Source organism: Sceloporus occidentalis, unplaced genomic scaffold (assembly GCF_023333645.1).
Source record: "Sceloporus occidentalis isolate IW3139 unplaced genomic scaffold, rSceOcc1.0.p SCAF_41, whole genome shotgun sequence".
In the NCBI taxonomy this organism is placed as follows: Eukaryota; Metazoa; Chordata; class Lepidosauria; order Squamata; family Phrynosomatidae; genus Sceloporus; species Sceloporus occidentalis.
Genome location: NW_028317021.1, coordinates 3,482,395 through 3,508,172, shown reverse-complemented (window position 1 = coordinate 3,508,172; position 25,778 = coordinate 3,482,395). Strand labels below are relative to the sequence as shown.

The 25,778-nt window shown below is 43.2% G+C and overlaps 1 protein-coding gene across 4 annotated transcripts in view; it reads right to left on the bottom strand.

Moving 5' to 3' along the window:
* The window catches only part of GNB1L (G protein subunit beta 1 like), a 77,356-nt gene that overhangs the window by 46,370 nt on the left and 5,208 nt on the right, over window positions 1-25,778 (bottom strand). The window contains exons 3-5 of one of the 4 annotated variants that reach the window (XM_089489956.1): window positions 6,933-7,000; window positions 5,502-5,650; window positions 4,624-4,743 (exon numbers count right to left, since the gene is read on the bottom strand). The exons of 1 other annotated variant lie outside the window; for it this stretch is intronic. In XM_089489956.1, coding sequence (XP_089346082.1) covers window positions 4,624-4,637 — 14 coding nt within the window. In that variant the 5' untranslated portion in view covers window positions 4,638-4,743; window positions 5,502-5,650; window positions 6,933-7,000. The remainder of the gene's footprint in view (window positions 1-4,623; window positions 4,744-5,501; window positions 5,651-6,932; window positions 7,001-25,778) is intronic. 2 more of the 4 variants (XM_089489955.1, XM_089489957.1) reach the window with 2 other exon arrangements.

The window sequence follows — 25,778 nt, the reverse complement described above, 5'->3', positions numbered from 1 at the left end:
TGTTTCCTTCCACTGAGGCATAAATGCTCCAAAAATATGCAAGGATGAAACAGAAGAAAAAGGAAATTATCCCCTACTTAATTTAATTCCAAAGGCACTGAGGTTCACTTGCATGGTTTTCCTCCCCCAGGATCTCGATTTCCATGTAAAATGTATTTGTGCAAGACCAAGGGGGTCAAACATGTACAAACATGCCCCATTAACCACTGGATCCTGCTATTGCAATGGAATGTTTGTCAACTGCATTTTTCTCTCTTCGTTTCTCCTGTAGCTAGAACTCACAAAGAACAGAATTGACAGGCAGGAGTTGTAGGACACACAAGAAGGACTACTTCACCCAGCATGTGATTCATTTAGAATAATTCTTTTTGAGTGGCAGTGTGATAAACTGGAAATGAGGTTCAAGCCTCCACTTAGCCATGAAATTCACTGGGCGACCAGTCCTTGTCTCATAGCTTGACCTCAACCTTATGGGTTTGCTGTGATGATGAAGGGAAGAAGAGAAGATCCACAAGCAAGGTGAGACGTAAATGTTCACTGATAAATAATTGGTGGAATTCGCAACCACAATTTATGTAGTGTCCACTTTAAAAGCAGATTTACAAATTCATGGCGGATATGGTTGTCATGGCTTGTAGTCATGAAGGACAGTTGGAACATCTGCAAAGTATTAGGTTATAGCTGGCTTCCTGTTAGTGACTTACCAGAGTGTAAGTGCACCTTAAATGTGTACAAGTCCTTTTTTGGGTGGGGTGCAGGAGGTGTTCTAATTCCTCTTCTGCTCCTGCAAAAAGCTCCCACAGCCAGCAGCTGTCAGGCCTCAGGAGACTCTGGCTGCTCCACCTTACTGTAGGGAAGGATTGGGAGGAGATTCACACCAAGAAGATCCAGATGCTCTGACCGCCTTGGGGAAGGAGAAGGTGGGTGAACCCCATTTGAGAGCTCAGCCTCATTTTTTGCCCGCCTCCAGACCAAGAGACGACCATAGAATCATAGAGTTGGAAGAGACCTCAAGAGTCATCCAGTCCAACACCTTCTGCCATACAGGAGAGGACAGATGGAGATTCCACATAGCCTGTACTATACAACCTCAACTGGCCAGCTGCCCTTTAGTGCAATGGAGGATCCTATCCCCACAGGCAGTGTTGAAGAAAGGTTCAACTAACCAGCCCAGCTAGCTTTTTAGCTGGAAACAGGGGGCACTACATTTAATAAAAAATAAAAAATAAAATATTTATTTATATCCCGCCTCTCCCTTCCGGGATCTAGGTGGGTAACAACAGTCCAAAAAAACAACAACCAGATATATGGACAATAATAAAATTTCCCTAATCCCCTAACCCTCCCTCCTTCTGCTAAAATTGCACATAAACATCAAGATACAATACAATATCCCCAATACAGTATACCAAGAGGCGTTACAAACCGCCGCTTTGCGGCGGTCTGCCGGCACTGCTCTTTGCTCTGTGAGGGAGTCGCAGCATGCAAACCGCGTGACTCCCTCCCAAAATGGAGCTTCTTCCTGCAGCGCCATTATGACGTCGCGAGGCGCCCATGGCGCACCCGCGATGTCATAACCGCCGCGCCCCGTCTGGACGCTATGCGTCCAAGACGTAAACTTGGCGGCGGCCGTGTGGAACGGCCGCCGCCATTTGTCACGGACTGAGTCCGTGATAGGGAAAGGGGCGTCTAGAAGAGACGCCCCTTTTTTAAAATGGGACGTCCTGAGGACGTCCGAAATGGCGGTCTATAACCCGCCTTAGTTACACATTTTGCAACTAAGGATCAATACAGTTCAAATTATTCCAAGAGACCATCAGGAGAGGCAGTGAAAGAGTGAAAGGATCAATTTGGTTAATTCATCTGGAGGTCAGTCTGGAAAGGCTCGCCGGAAGAGATCCGTCTTTATTGCTTTTTAAAAGGCCTCTAAAGATGTAATTTGGCGTATCTCTTCCGGCAGGTCATTCCATATTTTAGGAGCGGCAGCTGAAAAGGCCCTCTGGGAAGTCACCACCAGCCTTGTTTTCTTTGGCTGGAGTAGGTTCCTCCTAGAGGACCTGAGTGCGTGGAAAGGATAGTATGGGAGGAGGCGTTCCCTCAAGTATGCTGGACCCAAGCCATGTCTCAGACAGCAAAATATCTTGGGCTGGCCATGACCAGGGCCCTATGAGTTTGCCCATTCCTGGTCTAGAGCAAGATCCCAGGGCTCCAAGGTTTACTCAGCCTTTCACAGATCGGCAAAATGAGTCCCCAGTTTGTTGGGGGCAACTGGCACACAAATTGTAAACTGCTTAGAGCAGTGATGTCCAAACTCTGGCCCTCCAGGTGTTTTGCACTTCAGCTCCCAGAATCCCAGACTACTGGCCAAGATGGCTGGGGCTTCTGGGAGATGAAGTCCAAAAACCTGGAGGGCCAGAGTTTGGACATCACTGGCTTTAGAGAGTGCTGAGTTCACTGATAAGTGGTATAGAAATGTCAATGCGGTAAATGCCAATGCTTTTAAGAGGGGAAGGGAGTCATGCATGGATCTGTCCCTGGAAGTTCTGGCTTGGAAGTGAATTTAGGTCTGCACACTGGATAAATCTAGCAGAAAATGGAAAATGTGGGGACCACAGAAATGGTTACTTTGGAGAAGCTTACCCTTTCAGCCATGCGGAGTCATCTGTCAGCTAGAGATCAGTTGGCCCAGCCCTCTTAATTAGGGTTGCCGCTAGAGCAGGTACAAACTGTGTGTAAGCAAGGCCTTGCTCAGAATGTCCTTAGACAGCACAGGTTTAATTAAACACCTTCCAGACATTTTCGCAGACGTTTCCTGAAATGAGTGCATATGAAAGAGAAGGTTCTCTCTCTCTGTCTTTTTTTTTTTAATAAAAGAAGGGGGGGAATGACAGAACTAGAAGCAGATCAAGTTGTTACAATATCTGAAATGAATCGGGCCCAAGTTGTAATTAAGGACTCCGTAATTTTCAGCAATTTGAAGCTACACTTCATTTGAAATCTAATTAATCCTAGACAAATATTTTTCCCATGACAAGCTTTTGCTCCATTTATTCCCTTCTAATTACTCTTTAATTAATCTAGCCTTAGTATAACATTATAGGATTTTTGGCAGTGAACCAGCAAAAGGTGGTAAGCTGATTGCAATTCAATTGCGCAATGGCTCAACTCAACCGAATGTCACTTTCAACACCCCATTTATTTATTTGTCTGTTCTGTTACTTTCCTTTCCCACCCACAGGGCATAGGAACATTATACATGATAGACACCTAGCATCGTTCTCGTCTTTGAAAAGGTGAGGCATGTCATTAAAAAAAAAGAAAGAAGAAGAAGCAATTTTGAACTTCACAATAAGAACATTCCCTTTTATACCCAAATCGCAACTCTTTGACAAAGTACATCCAAAGCTTGGGAAAGTTCCCTTTTCTGGACTAAACGTCCAGAATACCCCAACCAGTCCAGCCAATGGCCCAGTTGGTTGAGGCATTCTGGGAATGGTAGTTCAAAAAAGGAACTTTTCCCAAATTCTGAGTATGCCATTATAAAAGTTGCAGCAAAGCAACACAAGGCACAAGACTTAGGCCAAGGTTATTTAAAAAAATATGAATGGGAAGCTTCTGTACACTTTTCATTTATTCCAGACTGTGATATCTCTTTTGCCATCACAGATCTAACATGATGCAACTTTCTCATTGTCTGGCTTACACATCTTCTCATTTCTAAAGTTCAGTTTACCAAGATAAAGAGATTAAAACCACAAAGGCCTCATCATACTAGTTTGTAAAAATTCACTGTAATTGTTTCTCAGCCAAAATCCCAACCTTTTTCCAGAGGCACAGAAGAGAATGAACTCAAGATAGGCATTGCTGGCTCATAGGTTTGGTGTGTGTGCAAAGGGATCTTGTAGTGCCTTTGAGACTAACTGTGAGAAAGAAGTAGCATAAGTTTTCATAGACTAGGTCTACTACATGTTCACTCCATGTATCCGAGGAAGTTGACTAAGCCTACAAAAGCTTACGCTACAACGTCTTTCACACAGTTAGTCTCGAAAATGATACAAGATCCTTTTGCATACTGATGTTCCACACTAACAAGGCTATGCCTCTGAATCCTTGTCCCATTTTGCTTCTGAAGCAGTCGAGGAGAGACACCTGCAATCTAAGTGAAAATAGTGTCGCATAGATGATGAAGAACACGTGGCAATGTACAACGGTGTGGAGAAGGGTTTGTAGTTATGAGTCTTCAAGTTGACTCCCAACAACTTGTTGGAAGACTTGGTTGGAAGTCTTCAAGTTGACTCCAACAAACCCTATCTTAGGGTTTTCATGTAAAGATTCCTTCCAAGATTTGCAATTGCTTTCCTCTTGGGAGGCTGAGTCTTAGGGTCTGAACAGACAGGCCAAAATAAAGCTGCTTCGGGTCACAATGGATATATGCTGTTTAAATGATGCATGAGTCCTAAGAGGCCAGAAGCCATGCCAAAGCCATGTTCCAATCCTAAGAACTGGAGCACAGCTTTGGCGCAGCTTCTGGCCTCTTAAAATGAGTGTGTCATTTAAACAGCATATCTCCAAAGTGACCAGAAGCAGCTTTATTTTGGTCTGTCTTTTTGGGCATTTACTTACCTAAGGTCATCCATAGGGTTTCCATAACTGGGCCGAGATTTAAAATCTGATCTCCCAGTGTCCTAGTCCAACACTTAAACCAGCACACCAGGCTGGCCCCCAATGGAGAAGACTACTGTACTGAAATGGAAGAAGAGAGACATAACCAAAGTTATAAAAGTCACATGGTTTTAATCCAGGCAAACACTGGAGGGTCTAATCTCAGTTTCAAAGGATATCTTTCAAGTTAACCATGGTTAGCATTAGCCTCAGAGCAGATGCAATGGTGCACCATGGTAACTTCTGAAGAGGGATTTTTGCAATGGCAAGAGAAAGTGGGGAGAAGGGAAAAGGGCCCATATGCTCATTTAGGTGCTACACATCCTCTTAACCATGGTTAAAGAGACTGGGAAGACAGCAGGCATAAAAAGACCCAGTAAGACAAAAAGTGGTTTTCATCACTTGAATTTAAAACCATCCTGCAATACCTGAACTTGAACCACTGGGCTTGGAGCTCTGAATAGCCCTCTTTATTGTGCTGCGCCGTCGAGCTGGCAGGGCACGAAGCGTCAATCTTTCGTCACATAATCAGATCATGTTGTGTCCCAACCAAGTTTATGAAGGCCTTTTTACCAACGCTATTAGCTCAAACCAGTACATCTAGATCAAAGTATGACCATGTTTACTGCACAATGGGAATGGTTATAAATGTTTAAACGCTCGCTAAAACCCGGCCATTGTTACCAACGTATTAATAATTCAAATCTGCTTCTTTATTCTCCACCATCTTTCTTTCCATCGAACCAGGGTCAAGACTGGTTAGAGGGTGGGGAAAGCATCTGTTAAGAGGGTCAACGCTGGAAACCCCAAGAAGCTGCTTGTGTTGTGAAGGCACTAACCTGAGCTAAGTAATGTTAAAACTTTTATTCCTGCTGTGATTCGGTAGGTGCCTTGGGACGTATTTTCCACAAGATGAATTCTAGTACTGTACAGGCAAATAGTGAGATGGTAGGGTTACCTGAGTAGTTCTTCAACTATTTCAGAAATGCTGTGGATGATAAACATACCAGGTAGTAAGCCCTACTAAGCAGACTGTGCAACTACACCAGTGGTAGGAATCATGCAGTCCTCCCGAGACTGATGGATTGCAACTCCCAGTGTGCTCCATCATGGCCTATGCTGACTACAGCTGCGGGCATTTGCTGTCCAGCATCTGAAGGGCTGCATGATTTCTCCTCCATTCTCTGAAAACATGCACAGAACTGTACCACAAATGAGAAGATTCTTAGATAGATATAACCCTTCAAATATCCACAAGAGAGCAAGACCTCCCTATTCAGGTGGGCTTTCAGCAATTCGCCCGGTGTGAAGGAAAAGGTGTAGTTAAGTGGTATAATTCCCTAATTTGCAATTAATATTTGGCTTTCACTTTTGGCTGCTACAGCCAACTCAGGCGGCATCCACACTGCAGCAACAATCCAGTTCGACACCACTTGTCAGCAACAATCCAGTTTGACACCACCGCCATAGCTCAGTGCTATGGAATGCCAGGAAGTGTAGTTTGTTATGGCACCAGAGTTCTGACAGAGAAGGTTAACTGTCTCACAAAACTACAGTTTCCCTGAATTTCATTGGATTGAGCTACGGCAGTTAAAATGGGGTCAGACTGGATTATTTCTGCAGTGCGGATGAAGCCTCAGTGAAGGTTAAAAAATTGTATTTGGCCCCATACAGACAGGCCAAAATAAAGCTGCTTGGAGTCACTTTGGAGGTACATGCTGTTTAAATGATGCATGCATACTAGAATCCAGAAGCCACGCCAAAGCCACAGTCCAGTCCTAAGGACTAGAGTGCAGCTTTGGCGCATCTTCCGGACTCTTAGGACGCATGCATCATTGAAACAGCCTACCTCCAAAGTGACCCGAAGCAGCTTTATTTTGGTCTGTCTGTATGGGGCCCTTGATAGCTTTCTCAGTGATGTGCTTTTCAACTGTATTTTAATAAAATGAATGTATTGCGTTATTATTTATAGTTGTCCTTTAATCATATCACAAGCCACCATGGATTCCAGTATTGGGAGAAAGGTTGGATAATGATAATGAAAATAAGCAACAGGCAAAAACAAAACAAAACAAAAACAACAATGCCTATGTTGGCCAATTTTGCTTATAATTTGACTTCTCTGTTCTCTCTTTATCTGGATCATTTCCCCTGCTCCTAAGTAGTTCATTGTGGTGTGGGCTTACATAGAGGGTCTTCTAGATGAAAGTCTTCTATTTCTATGAAAATTGTCATCTTTGCCTTGTCATCGGCAGCTGTCTCATACTTACCAAACTACGAAAGACGAGCCACAAAGTTCTTAGGCAACTTCACTTTCCAAAGAGGACAACAAACAGTGCTGGAAAGGGGGAAAGAAAGGGGTTACTATTCTAACCACGAGAGGAAAGGCCAGCCACTGCTTAATCCACAAACCACTACAGCTGCCACTCAGAGGAGTCACCGATACTCGGGTGCCTTTGTTCCAAGTAATCCAAATCAGATTCTCCATCTATAATTCAAACTTTAAAAACCTATGACAATTTACGGAAAGGGGATTAATTTAGTCATTTTCGAAAGAGGGGAAAAAAAACCCAAACCATATCAAAGACTTATTTCATAGCTTCTTCCCAAATCCTGTATATTGTTAGGATCCCTTTTCACCTTTGAAGACTTAGTGAATGATTGAAGCATCTACTTTCTGAGAAACAGATAACACAAGCCTAGTAATCCGACTCTAAGCTACTGGATAAAGGCAGTTTGTTTCCTCTTAGCCCATCTGTCAACACCTCTTCCATAATTAGTCCTAATTATTACAAAGGGCTAGCCTCTCATTCGCATTATTAAATCAGAAATAGTATCATAGCCAGGTATCTTTCAACGCCTCCTCGACCAGCGACCTTAGATTTCATTGAATCTTCTATCAGTATCCGCCTTCGGAAGAACCGAGGCAGTAATTTTAGCATCGGCTTCAAAAGATGCAGATCCCACAGTGGAATTCCAGGGATGCATTCACGTACCCACTCACATCATGCGACGGAGAGCGCAAAGCAACACAGTTGACCTTTGCATTGTTCTCTGGAGAGAGGACCCCCCCTCCCCGCCTCAACAACACACCCCTTCATTTTGTATAAGAGAAGTGTATAAATCCTGCATTGCCAACAGCAACCAAAGCCAGGACTTTTTTTAGTCTTTTTATGATGCCGTATATAGGACACTACCAAAGGCTCTCAGTCTCTCACATGTGCACCCTTATTTCTTTCTCTGGAGCCCTCAAGTCGCTCGGAGTGAGCATGAACAGGGGTGCGCGAGCGCGCGCATTTGCTTAGCATATACAAAGAAGGCTTTGTAATTGTTACTACTTAGAGGTTTTTTCCCCTTTAATATTTCACCATCTCATGCAAATGAGACATTGATGTGCTGGAAGAGATGATTAAAACACTGATTAGAAGTTGGCAAAGAGGCTAAAGAATTTTTTTTAAAAAATGCTTTGGAGGAAACTTTCTGGAGAATATCTGTTTCATCAAAAGTCTTTCAAGTGAGGCTGAGACTACTGTTGTTTTCTTTTGCAATCCTTTTAGCGTACTCAAATTCCATTATGCAGCCTTCCTCAATTTGGCACTCCTTAGGTGTGCTGGATGATGATGATGATGATGATGATTTTTTATTTCTATCCCGCCTCTCCCATAGGCATGGTCTGCTGGCTGGAGAAAGTGGGAATTGTTAGGGAAGGATGCAGCAGAGAGTTTGGAAAGCCAATATGGTACACTGGGATTTGGGAGATCCAGGTTGCAGTCTCAAATGAGCCAAGAAACTATAAGGTGGTGGGCCAGCCTCTCAGAGCCACATATGGGGAGCTCATTGGAGAAAATGCGGGACAAAATAAATGTGTATCATCTTATTTATACCCAGAGATTACAACCTATCTGTGCTCGATACGAACATTGGACTGCAAAAAACATGCAGGGGTAAACTGTGTTGGCCATTTAGTAAATTCAGACAAAAACCCACCAAACAGTGATTCCTTTATTGGCCAACCGAAATGCACAATATACTGTACTTGCTTGCAACAGGTATACTGTGCATTTTGGTTGGCCAATAAAGGTATCACTGTTTGGTGGATTGGACTGCAAAGTAAAAGTAAATGGCAGTGTCATGTTGATGGTTGGAAATTAGACCCATAAAAATAAAAACAGGTCCATCTTAAAAGTGCATGCGGCAGGGTTAAAAACAGAGGTAATATCACCTAAAATGGAAGACAGTCTCCCATCACAACACCTGCAGGGTTTAAAAATATGTGATTTATTTCAAATTATTTCTCCCCAGGTATGGAACACTGTTTCTTGATTCCAGCTTAGTTATCCTTCCGGTACCAGTCCAAGAATTAACCAAGGTATGAAGTTACTTTATTTACATAAACCACAGTTAAAACTGCAATTTCTCTATGGAAGCCAAGAATTCTGCTTTCTTCTTTACTGCCTTAGCAGAGAAGCAGAGGTGACAAGGAAGTGCATGGGTCCAAGACTTGTTCACATAGTATCGCCTCACATACGTGATGATACCCGTGCTTTCTTCTGTTCAAAGGTTATTTCCATATAGACAGTGTAACACGTGGGCACAGTTATATTCATGCAAACATGAAATCCTATGAGACTACATTATTTAAATGCTCTGTAGGAAGGACTTTTTAAAAATAAAAATACTATATTTTTCAGCACAAATAGTAAAAATCTGGAATGATATTTATATATTAAATAATAACACTTTTGCAAAATCTTATGAACACATACATTTTTTTATATACAGGGCTTATAGCAGTACTCTGTGCCAAGTATATGAGATCTCCTAATACATTCTTCACAGATGAGGTTAGGAAAGGTTGTGGTGTTTTTTTTTTTAAACATCAATGTTCAAAACTCATATCTGAAAATGTTTTTCCCCCTCTAGACAATGGGTTAGATACAGTCGAAGTAACTTAAAGCTTTGAACTATGAGAAATCAACATAGCAAGGTAAGCAAGAACTTAAATCTTATTTGCTTATCAGTGGAAAGAAAGGCTGAAATCCTATATTCATTTACCTGGAATCTCAGTGGAGCTAACTTCTAGGTAGATACGCTTAGGAGTAAAACCCTAAATAGTACAGGGGCTCACTGAGCATTTGCACACTACCCAAACACGCTAACATTTGTGCTAGTTCTTTGCAGCAGATTTGGGGAACTTCTGGCTATCCATGTGTTTCGAAGTACAGCTCCCACAATTCCTTTCCATTGGTCACACTGGCTGGGGCTTCTGGGAGTTGAAGTCAAAATATCTGGAGAGCCAAAGGTTTCCACACCTGTTCCATAGGACTCTTCTTTGAATGTTTTCAATCAAGCAATCTTCCCCAACATGGCTGGGGATAACGGTAGCTGCAATCCAATACAACCAAAGGCCAACAGGTTATGGGAGGGTGCTTTGAGAAAAACATCTAGTTCAGAGAAATTAAACTCTGGCTCTCTGCTTATCGGCATGTGTGTAAGATTTGGCAAAGTAACTCTTTTTCAAAAAGGTAAATTGGATATTTTATTCATTAAATGTATAGTTTATAGTTAACTGCCTTTGTAGAAACCATCACTGTAAAAAAAAAAAGAGCCTTTATAAAACTTGGCTGGGTTTTGTGGACTAAACCTTTTCAGCATTTTGCTGGTTCTGCTACAATTTGTAATCCCCCAGAGGGTCCTAGTATGGAATGTGTCTGTATGATTTTATTACAAATATCTACTAAGCAGTGTTGAAGACCTGCTTGAACCCCAGGCCTTAGCTATTGCTCCTAGGCATGTTTGGGGCTTTTGGATTTGTTATGGTTTTTGGCAGAAGACGAAGAAACAAAATACAATAAAAATGAAACATTCCTGTAATTCAGTAAGACAGGGTACCCGGGAACAATTCAACATCAGGCATATAACATCAACCTTATTAATTGCAAACCCCTTTGCATATTCACTAGCCTTGATCTGGGGGAAAAATATTGCTACACTAATGGGTGAAGGCACCACAGCCAGGCAGTGGCACCATCGTTTTATTTATTTATAGCCTGCAGTTGGTTAAATTTGTAGATTCTGAGCCCACAGATTATGACACAGATAAGTCATTTCTAGCATAAATTTTCCTGGTCTCAATCCACTTCACTAGATGCATGGAGTCAAGCCCTTGAGGACAGACTCCAAAGAAGAATTCTGGCATCCGATGATGTGGACTCGGTCCACAAAAGCTTATGCTAGAAACTTCTTCCCAGAATTAATCTCAAAGGTGCTACTGGATTCCATTATGTCATTTTATGATAAAACAGATCAACATGGCACTTTCTTTGAATTGGCCCATATTGTTCTCTTTCTGGAGCCTGCCTCAGTGGTGCTCCAACTCCATCTCTTTATGCTGCTGCCCGCAATTCCTCTCCAGGTAACATTAAGGACCCACACTCACTACCACATAATACTGGCACAAAAGAAAAGTCACATTGTCACTGGCACTAGCCTGAGCAGAAGAGAAACATTACTTAAGAAAAATCCACATTTAAATAATAAGGTGCAATAACCTACCACCCAACGTATAGGTGACAATAGAAACATCTGATTTTCCCATCTTGCCATGTGGAACAAGATGAAGCATTGTTTTTTGTGGGTTTTTTGGGCTACGTGGCCATGTTCTAGAAGAGTTTATTATTACTGACGTTTCACCAGCATCTGTGGCTGGCATCTTCAGAGAATGCTGGCATAGAAGAGAGTGGGTATATATATACTGTGTGATCCAGATTAACATGGGAGTCACTCCTCTTTACCCAGGATCACACAGTGTATACACACACACACACACACACACACACACACACACACACAAAAAACTCTCTTCTGTGCCAGCATTCTCTGAAGATGCCAGCCACAGATGCTGGTGAAATGTCAGGAACAAACACTTCTAGAACATGGCCACATAGCCCAAAAAATCCACGAAAAACTATGGATGCCAACCATGAAAGCCTTCAACTTCACATGATGAAGCATTATTCAATTATAATGCAGCCTGAAAATGTCAATTGCACTTTATTCCCATTTGCAATTCTGGACATTACAGAAGTATTTGCCCAACAACAGTGCAGAGCTCATCACCCCATGATGCAAGCAGAAAAGGGCAGGGGTACCCTTCTGGTTTATTAGGGCAGGTTCTATATTTTTGTAGCACAGCTGCCCATGCCAAATCCACATTCCTATTTGGCCCGCGGGTGATGTCTTTTTCAAAAAATATTCTTAGTGCACACATTGGTATAGAAGACAGGGCTGCTCCTACCATGAATGCAAACTCAGGTGGTTGCCTCAGGGTGCAGATGTTGTTAGGTGGCAGCAAGCTGCCCTGTGCCCTTTACATCAGTCTGTTGTAGTGAATGATGCTGTCCCATCATCAAGACTGGAGAAAGATTCAATTGCCAGTCCAGTCAGCTAATGTACATAGAATGGAAGGGGAGGCCTTCTTCTTCTTCACTCTCAGGTAGCAAAATATCCTGGAGAGTTACAAATCGGAGCAGCCATAATCGTAGCCAGCATTGGCCTGTGAGAGCAGATTGTGCCAGTTCTGTTTCATCTGCATAATGAACACATCCAGGTACCAGAATGTCATCTTTCTGGACTGTCTCATTTGTCCTCTACTTGTCAGGGCACAGCCCACATTACTGTCTCTTTTTCCTTCATCTGTAGTGCCACCTCAAAAGGCCACAGAGTCCTCCCTGTCATGACAGAAGAGAGCAGAATCAGAGACTGGTAATGCTGCCTTTTGGGACCACAACTCTCAGAATGCCCAGCCAGCCTGACCAGTCCAAAAAGTCTATTTTCCAAGCTCTGGGCAAAAAAGTGATTAGGATCTACATGCTAGATTTATTTTAGAATTACGCAGTCAATCACCAAGGCTTTCTAACTCTAGTAAGAGCAAGACAAAAACCACCCCTTCTGCCATGCTTATTCCTTCCCTCTTGAATTCAGTATTCATCATCTATAAAACAGGAGTATTAATTGGCTGCTTTGGGTTTTGTTCAGCTCTCCTGGTCATATTTAAAACAATGTGTCCCAAATCTTGATCTATGGCAATGCATGGAAGTAATAAAATAATGGACTCTGCCCCCAAGCCATCATTTTGTGTCTGGCTCTGGCTGGTAGCTCTCAGGATTCTAGTAAAACAAAAAGTAATCCCACTCCTGCCCAAAGCCTAGAAAAGTTGTTTTTGGGTCACAGTTACCTGAATCCCCCCCTGGAGAATTTTGGGAGCATTATTTGAAAATACAATACTCCCAAGCTCCTGCCTCTGTCATCCGTCATCTAGTGCTTTTTTGGCTCACAGCTAAGGGAAGAGCCCACAAACATTTGGTTCAGATGCTGCCTTCCAACTGAACCTGCACATGAGTGCCAAGACTCTGTGCCGAGCCGTTCATTGCTACAGGGAGAATCCTAATTAACTTATCAACTAATTTTAATAATTGCTAATTACAGTAAATTTAAAGAGCTGATGCAACACAGAGGGAAAAAAGAAAAGAAAAAAAAAAACACACACACAATCCTTTTTCACCCACATCCGCCCCACTAATAAATCTCAAGAGTTTCAAACATGGGTTTGTACAAGTCTACCCATTCCAATGTGTTAATCTCATTAAATCTCTACTATTTTCCAGAAATCTGCTAGAGGAATAAGTCAACGCAGGTAATAAACCAAAAGAAGCATTCCCCAAACCAGAAAAGCAGAGCCATTTATGGGAGAGCTGAACCCAACCGACACAAATGCAAGAGAAGGTTTCCAACAGTTTGATAGAAAACTTTTTCCATGCCTAAATGGAAAAGGAAACCATCAATTCCTTCCATTGTTAAAAGAAGGGACTTCTCCAGTTTCAGCTAAAAGCAACATCACTACCGCAAATATATAATTGGCCTGAGGCAGTCCACTTATTCCACGGTGGCTGTCATGACACTTGCAATTTCGGAGTTCTCAACCAGTCGCATGATGTCACAAATGAAAAGGAAACTGGGGTGAAGAGTGGAAGAGAGAATCAGACGGCTGAACCCAAGTCCTCCAAAGTAACACCCCATAACTACTTAGTTAAAACAACAGCTTGAAAGAATAGCTAATCTGTACGTTTCTTACACATGCTAATTCCTAGGGCCTTTTCACACTATGCAATTACAGTGCTATTATTCCATTTCAAATGCCATGACAACATTTCATAGAATCATAGGGTTAGAAGGGACCACAGGGGCCATCCAGTCCAACCCCCTATTTGCTTGAACTCTATCTTGTATTTTGCACTTCCCATATATACCTGCCTAGCAACTAGATCAGCTTCAAAGGGTGTGCCTACCTACAATGGAATCCTAAAATCTGTAGTTTGGTATAGCTCTAGAACTCTCTTACCTGAGTACAGTGGTCCCTCCACTTTCACTGGAGTTAGGTATGAAGGACCCCCGAGAATGTGGAAAAACCACAAATAAAAAAACTATATTCTTTTTACCTAAAGAGGACACCTCTCCTCTCCAGGAATCCCCAGGCCCTCCAATGTAACTCTATGGTCAGCACCTGCCAGAGGTTGATCATAGAATCATGTTGGGAGGACCTACAAATCCATAGAGAAGGGTTTTTTCTAGGAACTTTTAAGCTCTCCAGCACAACTCTATGGTCAGCTTCTGGCAGAGTTGCGCTGGAGGACCCAGAGACTGTTAGAGAGGACATATTTATCAAAACCAGAAATAAACAAACCTGCGAAGGCCAAAGCCGCAAATGTGGAGAGCCAATTGTATTCTGAATACTCCTGCATAAACTGCAAATCCCAATAGTTCACAGGACGTTGCCAAGGCAATTAAAGTGAAATCATAGCACTGTAACGTTATAGAGCAAAAGGGGCCCTAAAGCCCCTTTTTCTTTAAAAAAAAATACTTTATTAATTTAACTAAAATTGTTGTTTGCTGTAAGAGGCTTGTTGTATTATCACAGTATGATCACATTTGATTTGCAGAAAATGTTTCTATTGATGCTTCACAGATGAAAACAAAAATGAATAGGCTGTATCAAAAACCCACAGATCCTGAACCAGCGATGCCTGGCTTACGGTGACGCTTGACCATTTGGTGAGCATGCAGAAAATCACAGGCTCTATCCCTGACATCCAGAGGCGAAGAAATCTGCAGGTTTTGGTTTCTGCCACTACCTTTGGTTCATTCTAAACCTCTGGATTCGTGTTTTAAGTTCACATAAAAATCTGTATGCATTTTTAGCACATCTCCTCTACTAGATAATTTTTATATGCAATTTTGTCTAATACACACACTTTTTGCAAATGTGTTTCCTAGAACCTTTTGAATGTTACTTTCCCTGATCTGTGCTCTTTCCACTTACACACCCATTTTTGACTGGAGAATTCCATGGCAAAAATTGGAATAGCGCACCTTTTGAAGAATGACAGTTTTGGTTCTTCCTCCTCCTCTGGCCAGCGCCAGGCCCCTGCTCGGTACTGCAAAAAACGCCGCCAAGATACTGACCAGGGCAAGAAGAGGTCCTGAAGGGTTCCTGCGTGCTTCATCCTGCCTCCCACCACCTTTTTGAATAGACTTAGGCCCTTCTATAACACCTGGGACTCTGTCATCTCCGACTCGTGGGTCTTAGACATTGTCTGTAGGGGTTATGCCCTCAAGTTCGAGGAGCTCCCACCAACTGGAGCTGTTGTTTCCACCATCCGCTCAGACACCCTTCTCGACGAAGTACGCTCACTCTTATCCAAGGGTGCCATCTCGCCCATTGACTCTGAAAAGGCCCCCAGATGTTTCTTCTCCAGATACTTCACAGTACCCAAGACTGATGGGGGCATAAGGCCGATCCTAGATCTACGATCCCTTAATTTTTTTTTGTTTTACCGTCGGTTCCGTATGGTAACCCTTGCTTCCATCCTTCCCTTGCTGCACCAGGGACTCTGGTTCGCAACCATCAACCTGAAGGACGCTTATTTCCATGTGGGGATTCGAGAGAATCACCAAAAATTCCTTGCCTTCGCCATTGGCCCCGACATGTACCACTACAATGTTCTTCCCTTTGGCCTTTCCACAGCTCCCAGGGTCTTCACCAAGTGCATGGCTCCAGTGATTGCATATCTTCACCAGCACGGCTCCAGAGTCTTCCCCTACCTGGACCATTGGCTCTTTGCAGCCCCATCCGTGGAAGAGCTCCGAAGAGATGCCGAGTTCGCCTTGGCACTCCTATCATCCCTAGGACTCGTAGTCAACCTGAAGAAGTCTCACCTCACTCCATCCAGGCAGATCAAGTTCATAGGCACCGTCTTCGACTCCGAAGATGGTGCCTATTGCCTATCTCCCTCCGGACCGTTTCCTGTCTCTCTGTGCCTCTCTCAGGACCTGCTTGGCACACAGATGGGTGAAAGCCAGAGATGTCCAAGTAGCCTTAGGACATATGGCTTCGACAACGTTCATCACCCCATGGGCGAGGCTCCGGTCCCAGCCGCTCCAGTCATGGTTCCTGTCCGTTTTCGATGCGATGGAGGACCAGCCGTCCAAGTGGCTCACCATCCCAAGGCCGGCCGCCCGCTCCCTTGGGGCGCCCACATGCCCGGCCTCCTAGTCAAGGACAAGTGGTCCCTGAGCGAGCAGTCTCTCCACATCAACGCCCTCGAGATGCTCGCCGTGGAAAAGGCCTTGAGGGCGTTCGAATCCAGCCTCTGCGGCAGGGTGGTTCAGCTACTGACAGACAACACCACTGTCATGTACTACCTGAACAATCAGGGAGGCACCAGGTCCCGAACCTTGCTGGACATCACACTACGGATCTGGGACTGGTGCATCCCCAGGAAGATTATCCTCCAAGCAATACACTTGCCAGGAGAAGAAAACGAATTGGCCGACCAGATCAGCAGATCTTCCACCATCTGTCACGAGTGGAGGCTCCATCTCGAGACAGTCAGCGACCTCTTCTGTCAGTGGGGAACTCCCCGGATCGACCTCTTCGCGACCGCTTGTGACAGCCACTGTCCCCAGTTCTGCTCCCGAGCGCGCAGCAAGAATTCCCTCGGAGACACGTTCAGCTTCGCCTGGTCAGGAGAGATGTTCTACGCCTTCCCTCCGTTCCCATTGATCACCAGGGTGGTGTCCAAGATGACAGCGGACCGCTTGAATGCCATCCTGATCACTCCTTGGTGGCCGAGGCAGCCGTGGTTCCCATCCCTGCTTCACCTCTCCAGGAGAGACTTCCTACGCCTCGAGCTCCGTCCTGACCGCCTGACTCTCCAGGACGACCAGGTTCGACATCCGGACATCAACGGCTTGCCACTGTAGGCTTGGAGGCTCTGTCCCTAGCCTCACTACCTCCCTCGGTTCAGATGGTCATCTTGGCTGCCCAGAGACTAGCTACCCAAAAGTCCTACGCTTCCAAATGGAAGAAGTTCCTTTTGTTCCTCTATGACAGAGGCCTCTCTCCAGCACAAGTGACGACTCTAGTGGTGCTGGAGTTCCTGATGGCACTTTTGGACACATCCATTAAGTGCTACCTTGCTGCCATCTGTTCCTATTTCCAGTTTGATGGCAAACCCTCTTGTGAAGAGTTTCCTGAAAGGTTGTTGCAACCTTCACCCTCTGGCCTTGGTACCGGCCCCGACTTGGAGCCTGGACACTGTGTTGTCTGCCCTACAATCCAAGCCCTTTGTACCCATGGCCACAAAGGACTTGAGACTATTGACTTGGAAAACAGCTTTCCTTGTGGCCATCACTTATGCCAGCCGTGCATGCGAACTCTGTGCTTTACGGAGGGACCAACCCTTCCTTAGGTTCCATAGGGACACGGTTGTCCTCCATACCAACATTACCTTCTTGCCTAAGGTGGTGTCTGCCTTTCCTATGTGTCAAGACATTGTCCTGCCTACCCTGGCCTCGAACTCGACCACTGAGGTTGAACGCAGTCTGCACACCTTGGACGTTCGGAGGGCTTTGGCCTTCTGCTTAGACAGAACTGCGGGTTCAAGCTGTTCCGAGAGACTTTTCCAATGCTACTCAGAACCGAAGAAGGGACTGCCTGTGACTGCGCAGAGGTTTTCCAAATGGGTGGCTGGTACCATCCACCTCTGCTATGAACTCTTGGGCAGACCTCTCCCGACCAGGGTTTGGTCCCATGCAACTAGGGCGGTAGCGACATCCTCCACATTCTTGACTGGGGTCCCTTGGAGGATGTTTGTAAAGCCACTGTTTGGTCCCAGCCATTGACTTTCATCAAGCACTATAGGCTGGACACCAGGGCCAAACGGGATGCGGCCTTTGGAAGGGCAGTGTTGGTCTCAGGGTTACATTGATTGTACTGTGATTCCATGTGTTTATTTCAAATGTTTACATTTCATTTGGTTTACATGTCCTCAGGAGAATGTTTTTGCCAAATTTGTCTTGTTTACAACATTCTGATGGTTTACATAGGCCTTGCCTTACCTGATGTGTTGTTTATGTGCCTTATCTCTTGCACAGGTTAAGTGCTATTTATTGAGGTACCAGAAATGACTGACACAGTTTTTTGGTTCAAAAAATTTTATTGTAAAAATAAACACACTTGTTTGAACCTTGCTTGGATTTCATGACATTCCCCACGCCGCTGACCTAAGCTTGTCAGTCTTAACCCATTTGTATGATTAGCAGAGACCACGAAGAAAGAGGACAGGTTGCTTATCTGTAACGGTATTTCTTCGAGTGGTCATCAGCGAATACATACAAATCCTGCCCGTTCTCCTCTCAGTGTCCTGCTCTTCATTGGCTTATTCTCATGTCGTGTACATGGCGTCAATTGCAGAACTGGGGAAAGAGCAGGAAAGCAGGGGCTTTATAAGGGATGGGCGGAGTTACCACCAAAAAGTTGTTAAAACCTGCAAAGTTAACTTTGCCCAGTGATTCTAGAAGTTTCCGAACAGCACTGCGCAGGCGCAGTACAACCCATTTGTATGTATTCACAGATGACCACTCGAAGAAATACTGTTACAGGTAAGCAACCTGTCCATACCCACTTTTTTCCATGCCAGCATTCTCTGAAGATGCCAACCACAGATGCTGGCGAAACGTCAGGAAGAAAATCTTCTAGAACATGGCCACATAGCCCAAAAAACCCATAAAAAACTATGGATGCCAGCCATGAAAGCCTTTGACTTCACTTTGGTTCAAAAGTGTGTGAAATCTTGTGAACTGGCATTAAACTGTATATAAACACACTTCTCTCCCATTCCTACTGATATCTCTAGTAAAAAAAACAAACCCAAAAACCCATGCACTAAACAATGGGAAAAAGACAATAAATGCTAGAAAACGTGCAGTAGAAAGAGAGGGAGACTGCATACCAGATGGATAGACTCAGTCGAGGAGGCCATGGCCCTGAGTCCTCGGGACCTGAGCAGAGCAGTTGAGGACAGAAGGACTTGGAGAGGTCTCATTCATGGGGTCACCATGCGTTGAGGCCAATTTGAAGGAAGTTAACAACAACAACAACAACAACAAACAAAAACAACTGTCAGTCCCAACTCGAGTAGGCCCATTGAACCAATGGGATTTACCTAAGTGCTGACTTACTATTCAGTGGGTCTATTTTTGCTGGCCCTAGTAACTGGATTTAGCAACTGGGCCATTTTCTCCAGAAGAGACTGGCGGGGTTTTGAGATCTTTGGAGGAAGTTCTGTTCTTTGTCTTGCCCTCTGCTGAGACATGTAGGGGAAGAAAAAAATAGCCGTGGAAGAGTTCCATTGTGGGCATAGTAAGGACAGCTAAGCTGGCTGCCTTTCTTTTCTCAAACATAGGCTCAACAGAACAGAATCCCAAGGACCACGGAGCCGCCACCAGGAAGATCGTATACATCTGAGCAATCCTAAAATACCAGCTTAACTAGTTGGTGATGCGCCCTTTGTAACACTGTCACATTTTATTAGGAACAAACAAAGAAGCATCTCTGCACCTCTAGATTACCTGTAACATAGCACATCAGAGAGTGCATAAACAGCCAAGCCCTATCACACCACTGCAATTAAAGAACAATTAATTCTTCCACCCACTACGCAAGGACATCAGATACTGGCATACATCTTATTGCTAGATTAAGATTTCAGACACACTTCTCTAAAGACTGCATTTTGTCAAAAAGTTCCATTGTTGGGAATTCATGTTTTCTAGGTTTATTCAGTTCCCTAGACAGGAAAGCATACCATTCAGAGAAAGAGCCAAAGTGACAGATGCATAAACAGGCACAATGCCTGCTGCAGCTCACCCAAAAAGCTGCCGATTTCGTTCTACAGGCTCAAGGTTGCAAACAGAAGTACAAAGCCAAAGACCGGATCCACCTTCATCATATCTCTGAGTCATAAAAATAAATTGCTTCAAGTATCTTAAAGGAAAATCTTGAGAAATGCACACTGAATAATAAGCCTCTGGCTTTAAGCTCTGAGGGTGGAACAATGTATGTTCCCAAAACCTATGTATGCTGAGACAGGGCACATATGGGGTGCGGCATCTGTTGGGATGAAATAGCAGGCAGGTGATATACATACACACCTGCTATTTCTCCTCTGCATTCTATACATAGTCTCCAGTTTCCATGTTTATGTCTGGTTTTCAAGCCAGTTAGGGAAAGAATGGGTTAAAAATGAGCTGCAGGATCAATAGGAGAGACCTGTCAGACAAGAGAAAGGACTAAGCATCCCCTTCCTACCCACTGATTTTTCCTTGGCTGCTCCTGGCCTCTGAACAGCCTTCCCAACTTAATACCCTGCAAACATTTTGGACTATCACTCCCATCATCCCCACTAAAATGGCCAATGGGAAATTATTATGGTATGGTATATCCAAATCCTTGAAGAGTAACAGATTGAGGAAAGCTGATGTGGGAAATCTTGGGTTGGAACCAGACAAAGCTCCCAGTAAGATTAATGCAACAAGCTACTCATGACTACAGTCCCATTGATGCCAACTGACAACTGCCAATGGCAATGCTGGCTGTCAGATTCTGGGAACAGTTGCCCCAAAAGTGTAACTTTCATACTCTGGTCCATGAGACCTGGACTCAGCTAACTTGCTTCGGACCCAACCACTTGCGGCTGGTTTATAACAAGTTATTCATAGTTTCATCCTGCCCTACCACCAGGGCTTGGAAAAATTATTTACAACTGCCAGAATCTCACAGTCAGCATATCCACTGATCAGGACGGCAAAGGAATTCTGTCTAAAAAAGTAACCTTTCAAAGTCTGTCTACTACCAATGAGCTTAGTAGGGTTCTGTTCATTCAACTAAAAACGGCTTACCTATTTCAAGTAGTTCCAAAAGTAATTCTGCTTACCGTAACCTGGTAGTTAAAACAACTTGTAAATTGCAAGTAAATTTCTTTTAAAATGGCTGGTGCCCTTCTGTGCTCTTTGTATTCACCCTTGGTCATCTCTGCCATCAAATTAGACTGCAAGCTCTTTATACCAAGATGTCACCAGATCTGCACTAGAAAATGCCTTTTAAAAAAACACATCCTTGTATTTTTTATACCTAATTCCTCGTATGCGCAGTCAGTTTCTGTGTACAGTTTCAATGCTACGGCTTAATTTTTAATTTCTGAATCCCTGTTTAGGTGAATAGAGGTTAGGGAGACATAAAAATAGCCCAGACTAGGAGTGCCCAAATATTGTCTCAGAAACATCCTGAAGGTAAACGACTGAGTGTGAACTACAGGCCCAAAAGTGAAGGAACGCTCTAATAATAATAATAATAATAATAATAATAATAATAATAATAAAAACCAATTATCCCAGGACAGTCTATCATAATAGATGAAGGGGAGATGATTCAGTAATATAAGAATTCTGACCAAGATATACAAAGATTCAAAAATGGCTCAGAAAAGATCTCATGGTTTACCTAGCAATTGCTCTGAACCTTTAAAGCAGCTAGTAAGGATCAGTTTTGGTTACATGCAGCCTTGCTGTGGTTCATGGCCCAGTAGCTGAAGATCAATTGTCTAAACCAGTGACAAAGAGCTTATGGCTCTGCAGATGTTATTGGACTGCACATCCCAGCATCTCCAACCACTGGCCATGCTAGCTGAGGCTGATAGGAGTTGGAAGCCAACAGCACATGGAGGTCCTCCAGTTTCCCATTCCAGTTTAGACCAATGGCTGAGTTCCTTTCCATGTGACTGTTCTAAACCACTATATGTAGCCAAGGTAGTTTGGCATATGTCTATCAACACAAAGAAGCATATGTTTAACAGACAGGTGGGGCTCACCAGTTATTTTGGCCCACAAGTCTCATCGGCCTTATCCATCATGACTAATGGTGTGGGATTATGGGAGCTGTAGTCCAAAATGGCTTTAGGGCTAAATGTTCCCCACTCCATCTGCATTATGCAACCACTACTACTTTCTTATCTTTGTATCTAGAAACATGGAACAACCAAAACTTTTCTCAGCCACTGGCTATGTAAAGTGAAATATTGCTGAACTCTAGAAAAACAATGAAAAGCCTAATCTGGCTGTGAATTTTTGGATGAGCATCCCAGCTCATGTGCCATTCAGTTTCTGGGAAGATTACATAAAAAAGGAGTTTCTCCACCCTTTCTCATGTGAACTATAAAGCAGATTTACAACCCAGGTTATGTTCTACATTTTCTCCTGGGAGGGAAAAAAATGAGTAAGGAAAATAGTGGACCAAACTCATTTATTTTTACAACTTGGATTTTCTTTCTAATCAACACAGAACCATAGTTTGGCCTTCCATTTAATACCTCGGTCACTCTTTCTACCATCAGCCTTTGTAGACCACTCTGTTCCACTGGGGAACGAGCTCCAGCTGCTTACATTTGGAACTTCTTTCCTATTTTTAAAGCAGCATTTTTTCCCCTTAAAGGGGTAGGTAACCTGGGACCCTTCAACGTTTTTTGACAGTAACACCCAGAATCCTAATCTATTGAGACAGACAGGAGTTGTCATGCAAACTACCTGGAGAGAAACCAGCTTCATCTTCTTTGTATCTCAAACATATGTTCATGATACTTTAATGTACGCAACAAAATGTATACCTCAGAAGTGACAGGAGAGGTCTGTCCTAACTTCAAAGCTCTAGGCCTTAAACTGAAATGCATGACAAAATGTCTTTTTACTCAGGGAACAAATAAGACCTAAGACAACCTAACAGGGGGTCATTGCAGGGTATTTCCAACTTCTAAAACAAGTCACTAGTTCAATTTCATTTGAAGAGAAGCAACAAAACCAGTGGTTGCTTATCAGCTGGGAAAGTGTTTTGGCCACATAGGACCAACACAGATCTTTTGGCCTACAACTCCCAAAGTCCCACCTACCATATGTAATATAGTAAAGAATTTAGGGAGCTGTAATCCAAAAGAAGCTGGATGGCCAAATGCTCCCCACTCCTGAGCTACAGGCACCTGACCGGAGAACATCTCAGTGCTTCAGTGAGAGTGGCCCATTTATATCATAAGCAGATTCTATTCTAAGGGGTTGGGCAAGTCAAGTAGGATGCTGGGTTAAAAAACGGCAGACCTTTTCAACTGCTTTGGAAGACACCTTGTCTTCGGTTTCAAAAGCTTCCTTCATCGATAGGGCATGTTTTCAAGAAGCGCCTACCCAAAGCACTTTTTTAGGTGCGCAGAGCTACTGTGTGGCTTTTTTAGATCCCAGCGTATATATACCTTCATATAACATGAATATCAGTGTCTGGAAAGGTGACATCAGGGATTAGAGAAAATTATCTTTCTTTCAGAAGGCCGCAGGCCATAACCAGTGTCCAGCCTGGAATAATTTCACCCACGCCTTGTGGTCATATGAATATTCAGCCTGATACTGGTCAGATCACCGATTCATTCACCTTAGTACTGTTTATGCCAACCACAGTCATCTTTCCAATGTCTCAGCATTACTATTAGGGATCCTTTTCAATGGAGACTGAAGGCATTCTTTTTAGCAGTGGTTGCCTCAAAATGCCTTCCCTCAAGACTTTTTTTATACAAAACATTACCTTGGAGCAATGGCCCTTCCCCATAAAATACAGTAGAGTACTACCATAAATGACAATATAAATATGTACGATAGATCAGAACAATGTACATCTAAAGCCTTCAGAACAGAAAAGAGCTATAGCTCAGTGGTACAGCACCTGCTTTGCATGCAGAAGGTCCCAGGTACAATTCCTGGCATCTCCAGGCAACGTTAGGAGACACCCCTGGATGAAATCCGGGAAAGCCACTGCCAGTCAGTGTAAATCCAAGGGTAAGCTAGATTCAGGGGGCTGAGGACCTGTCTTCCACTGGCTAGAATAACCCCCATTTGGGGGGGGGGGGCATGTAGCTTGCACCTTTGGTGTAGGTAATGTGGAGTACTATGGCTCAATAGTCTGATACCACAGAAAGCAGTGTCTAATGCCCCTCTTCCTAAAACGTACCTTTAGAATTTCTGACTTCCCAGTGCTCCCCCCTCTTAAGGTTGAAGTATATTCCAGTGAAGTTTGTCCTTAAGTCAGCAACAGCCAAACAGCATTTCTTCCCTGCAAAGATTCATTTTCTTCTTATTTGGAGGGAGATTGCTTCAACTGCTCCCCAGAGACGCGTAATTTTTAAAAACAGCTCAAGATTTAACAATGGATTTTGAGCCTGTGTTAATTTGAAACCCTTGGTTTGCCCTGCCAACCACATTTTTGTAGATCAAATTTTTTTAATATTAAAGAAACTATAAATCCATCCATCTGAGGCAGTTGGATCAAAGTTAACATCCCTCCCTCTCAAACCCCACCCAGATATATTAAATTTAGCTTAGATTTGACATTTATGCAAATTTCCACTCAATGCTGTAATCGTTTTTTAAAAAGTGAGAAAGGAGAAAAGTTTAACCATTGCCCTTTTTTTTAAGCATCTGAGACTGGAGTTTCCTTGAAACATGGACAAAACCCATCCATCTTGGAAAAGGGGTTCCTGAGAATCAGTTTCAATTTCTTGACGAACGCCAATTTGTTGCAGCTCACTGCTTCACAGTTTTTACGTTGCCAAATGAACAAATCTGCGTGGTCTTTTGTGGATAAGCTTATGGAAAAAGATGCACGCCAAGGAATAAAAATATATATAATACACGAGAAAACACAACAGCACCTACAATTCATGATTTATACAGAAAGAACAGGAAAATGGCTGGTTAGTAATCTTTAACAACATGCGAGGGACAATGATTAAGTTATGAAAAAACAAAAAGGTTTCAGAGACTGGATAGCGCTGCTACTTTTTAAAAAGATAGCTATGGACAGAAAATGCCCTTCAATTTTATTAATATGTTGCATAATAATAATAATAATAATAATAATAGGTTTTATAATAATAATAGGTTGCATGAATTAACTGTCCTCCTACTAAACATATCCAGTATCTGTATATACTGGTCTATTTCAGTTGCAAGAATAAGTTAGGAAGGTTTTCATTATTATACTTTTTAACCATTTAACCATTTGCCCCCCCCCCAAAAAAAAAATGTTACATAGCAGCAAATATATAACTATGGGAAGGGGAAGTGTTGCTGAAAGCTTTTAAAAACCAACCAACAAGGTATCTGGATTACATCTTGCCTTTGGGTACTCAAAGCCCATACAAAAGAGGAATGCAATCCAAACTTGCAATTAGTAAGTTAAAAGTAACACACTTATTTGTCACAAATTATTAGCTGTACCTATATTGCAATAGCTATGCAATGAGTAGGAAGAAAGTTACTTCATTGGTATTACTGTTGGTTTTGAAAAGGCTTGTGGAAGGTCCTTTCCAAATTTTACACCAAGGTCATCCATTGTAAAGGGTCTTTTTACCTGCAAAAATGAAAATACGGACAGGGGAGCAGACCCATGCCATGAGTTACTTTTTGAAGACTATAATGCAGGGGTTCTCAAACAGTGCATTGACTTAAATACTGAATTTCTTTAAATAGAACTGTTATAATTTGAATGTGATTTCCTTATAACAGTGATGGTGAACCTTTTACAGACCAAGTGCCGAAACTGCAACCCAGACCTCACTTATTTATTGTAAAGTGCCACGTCCCTCTGGCTTTCTAGTAAGAAACTCTGGCAAACTCTGTGCTAGGGT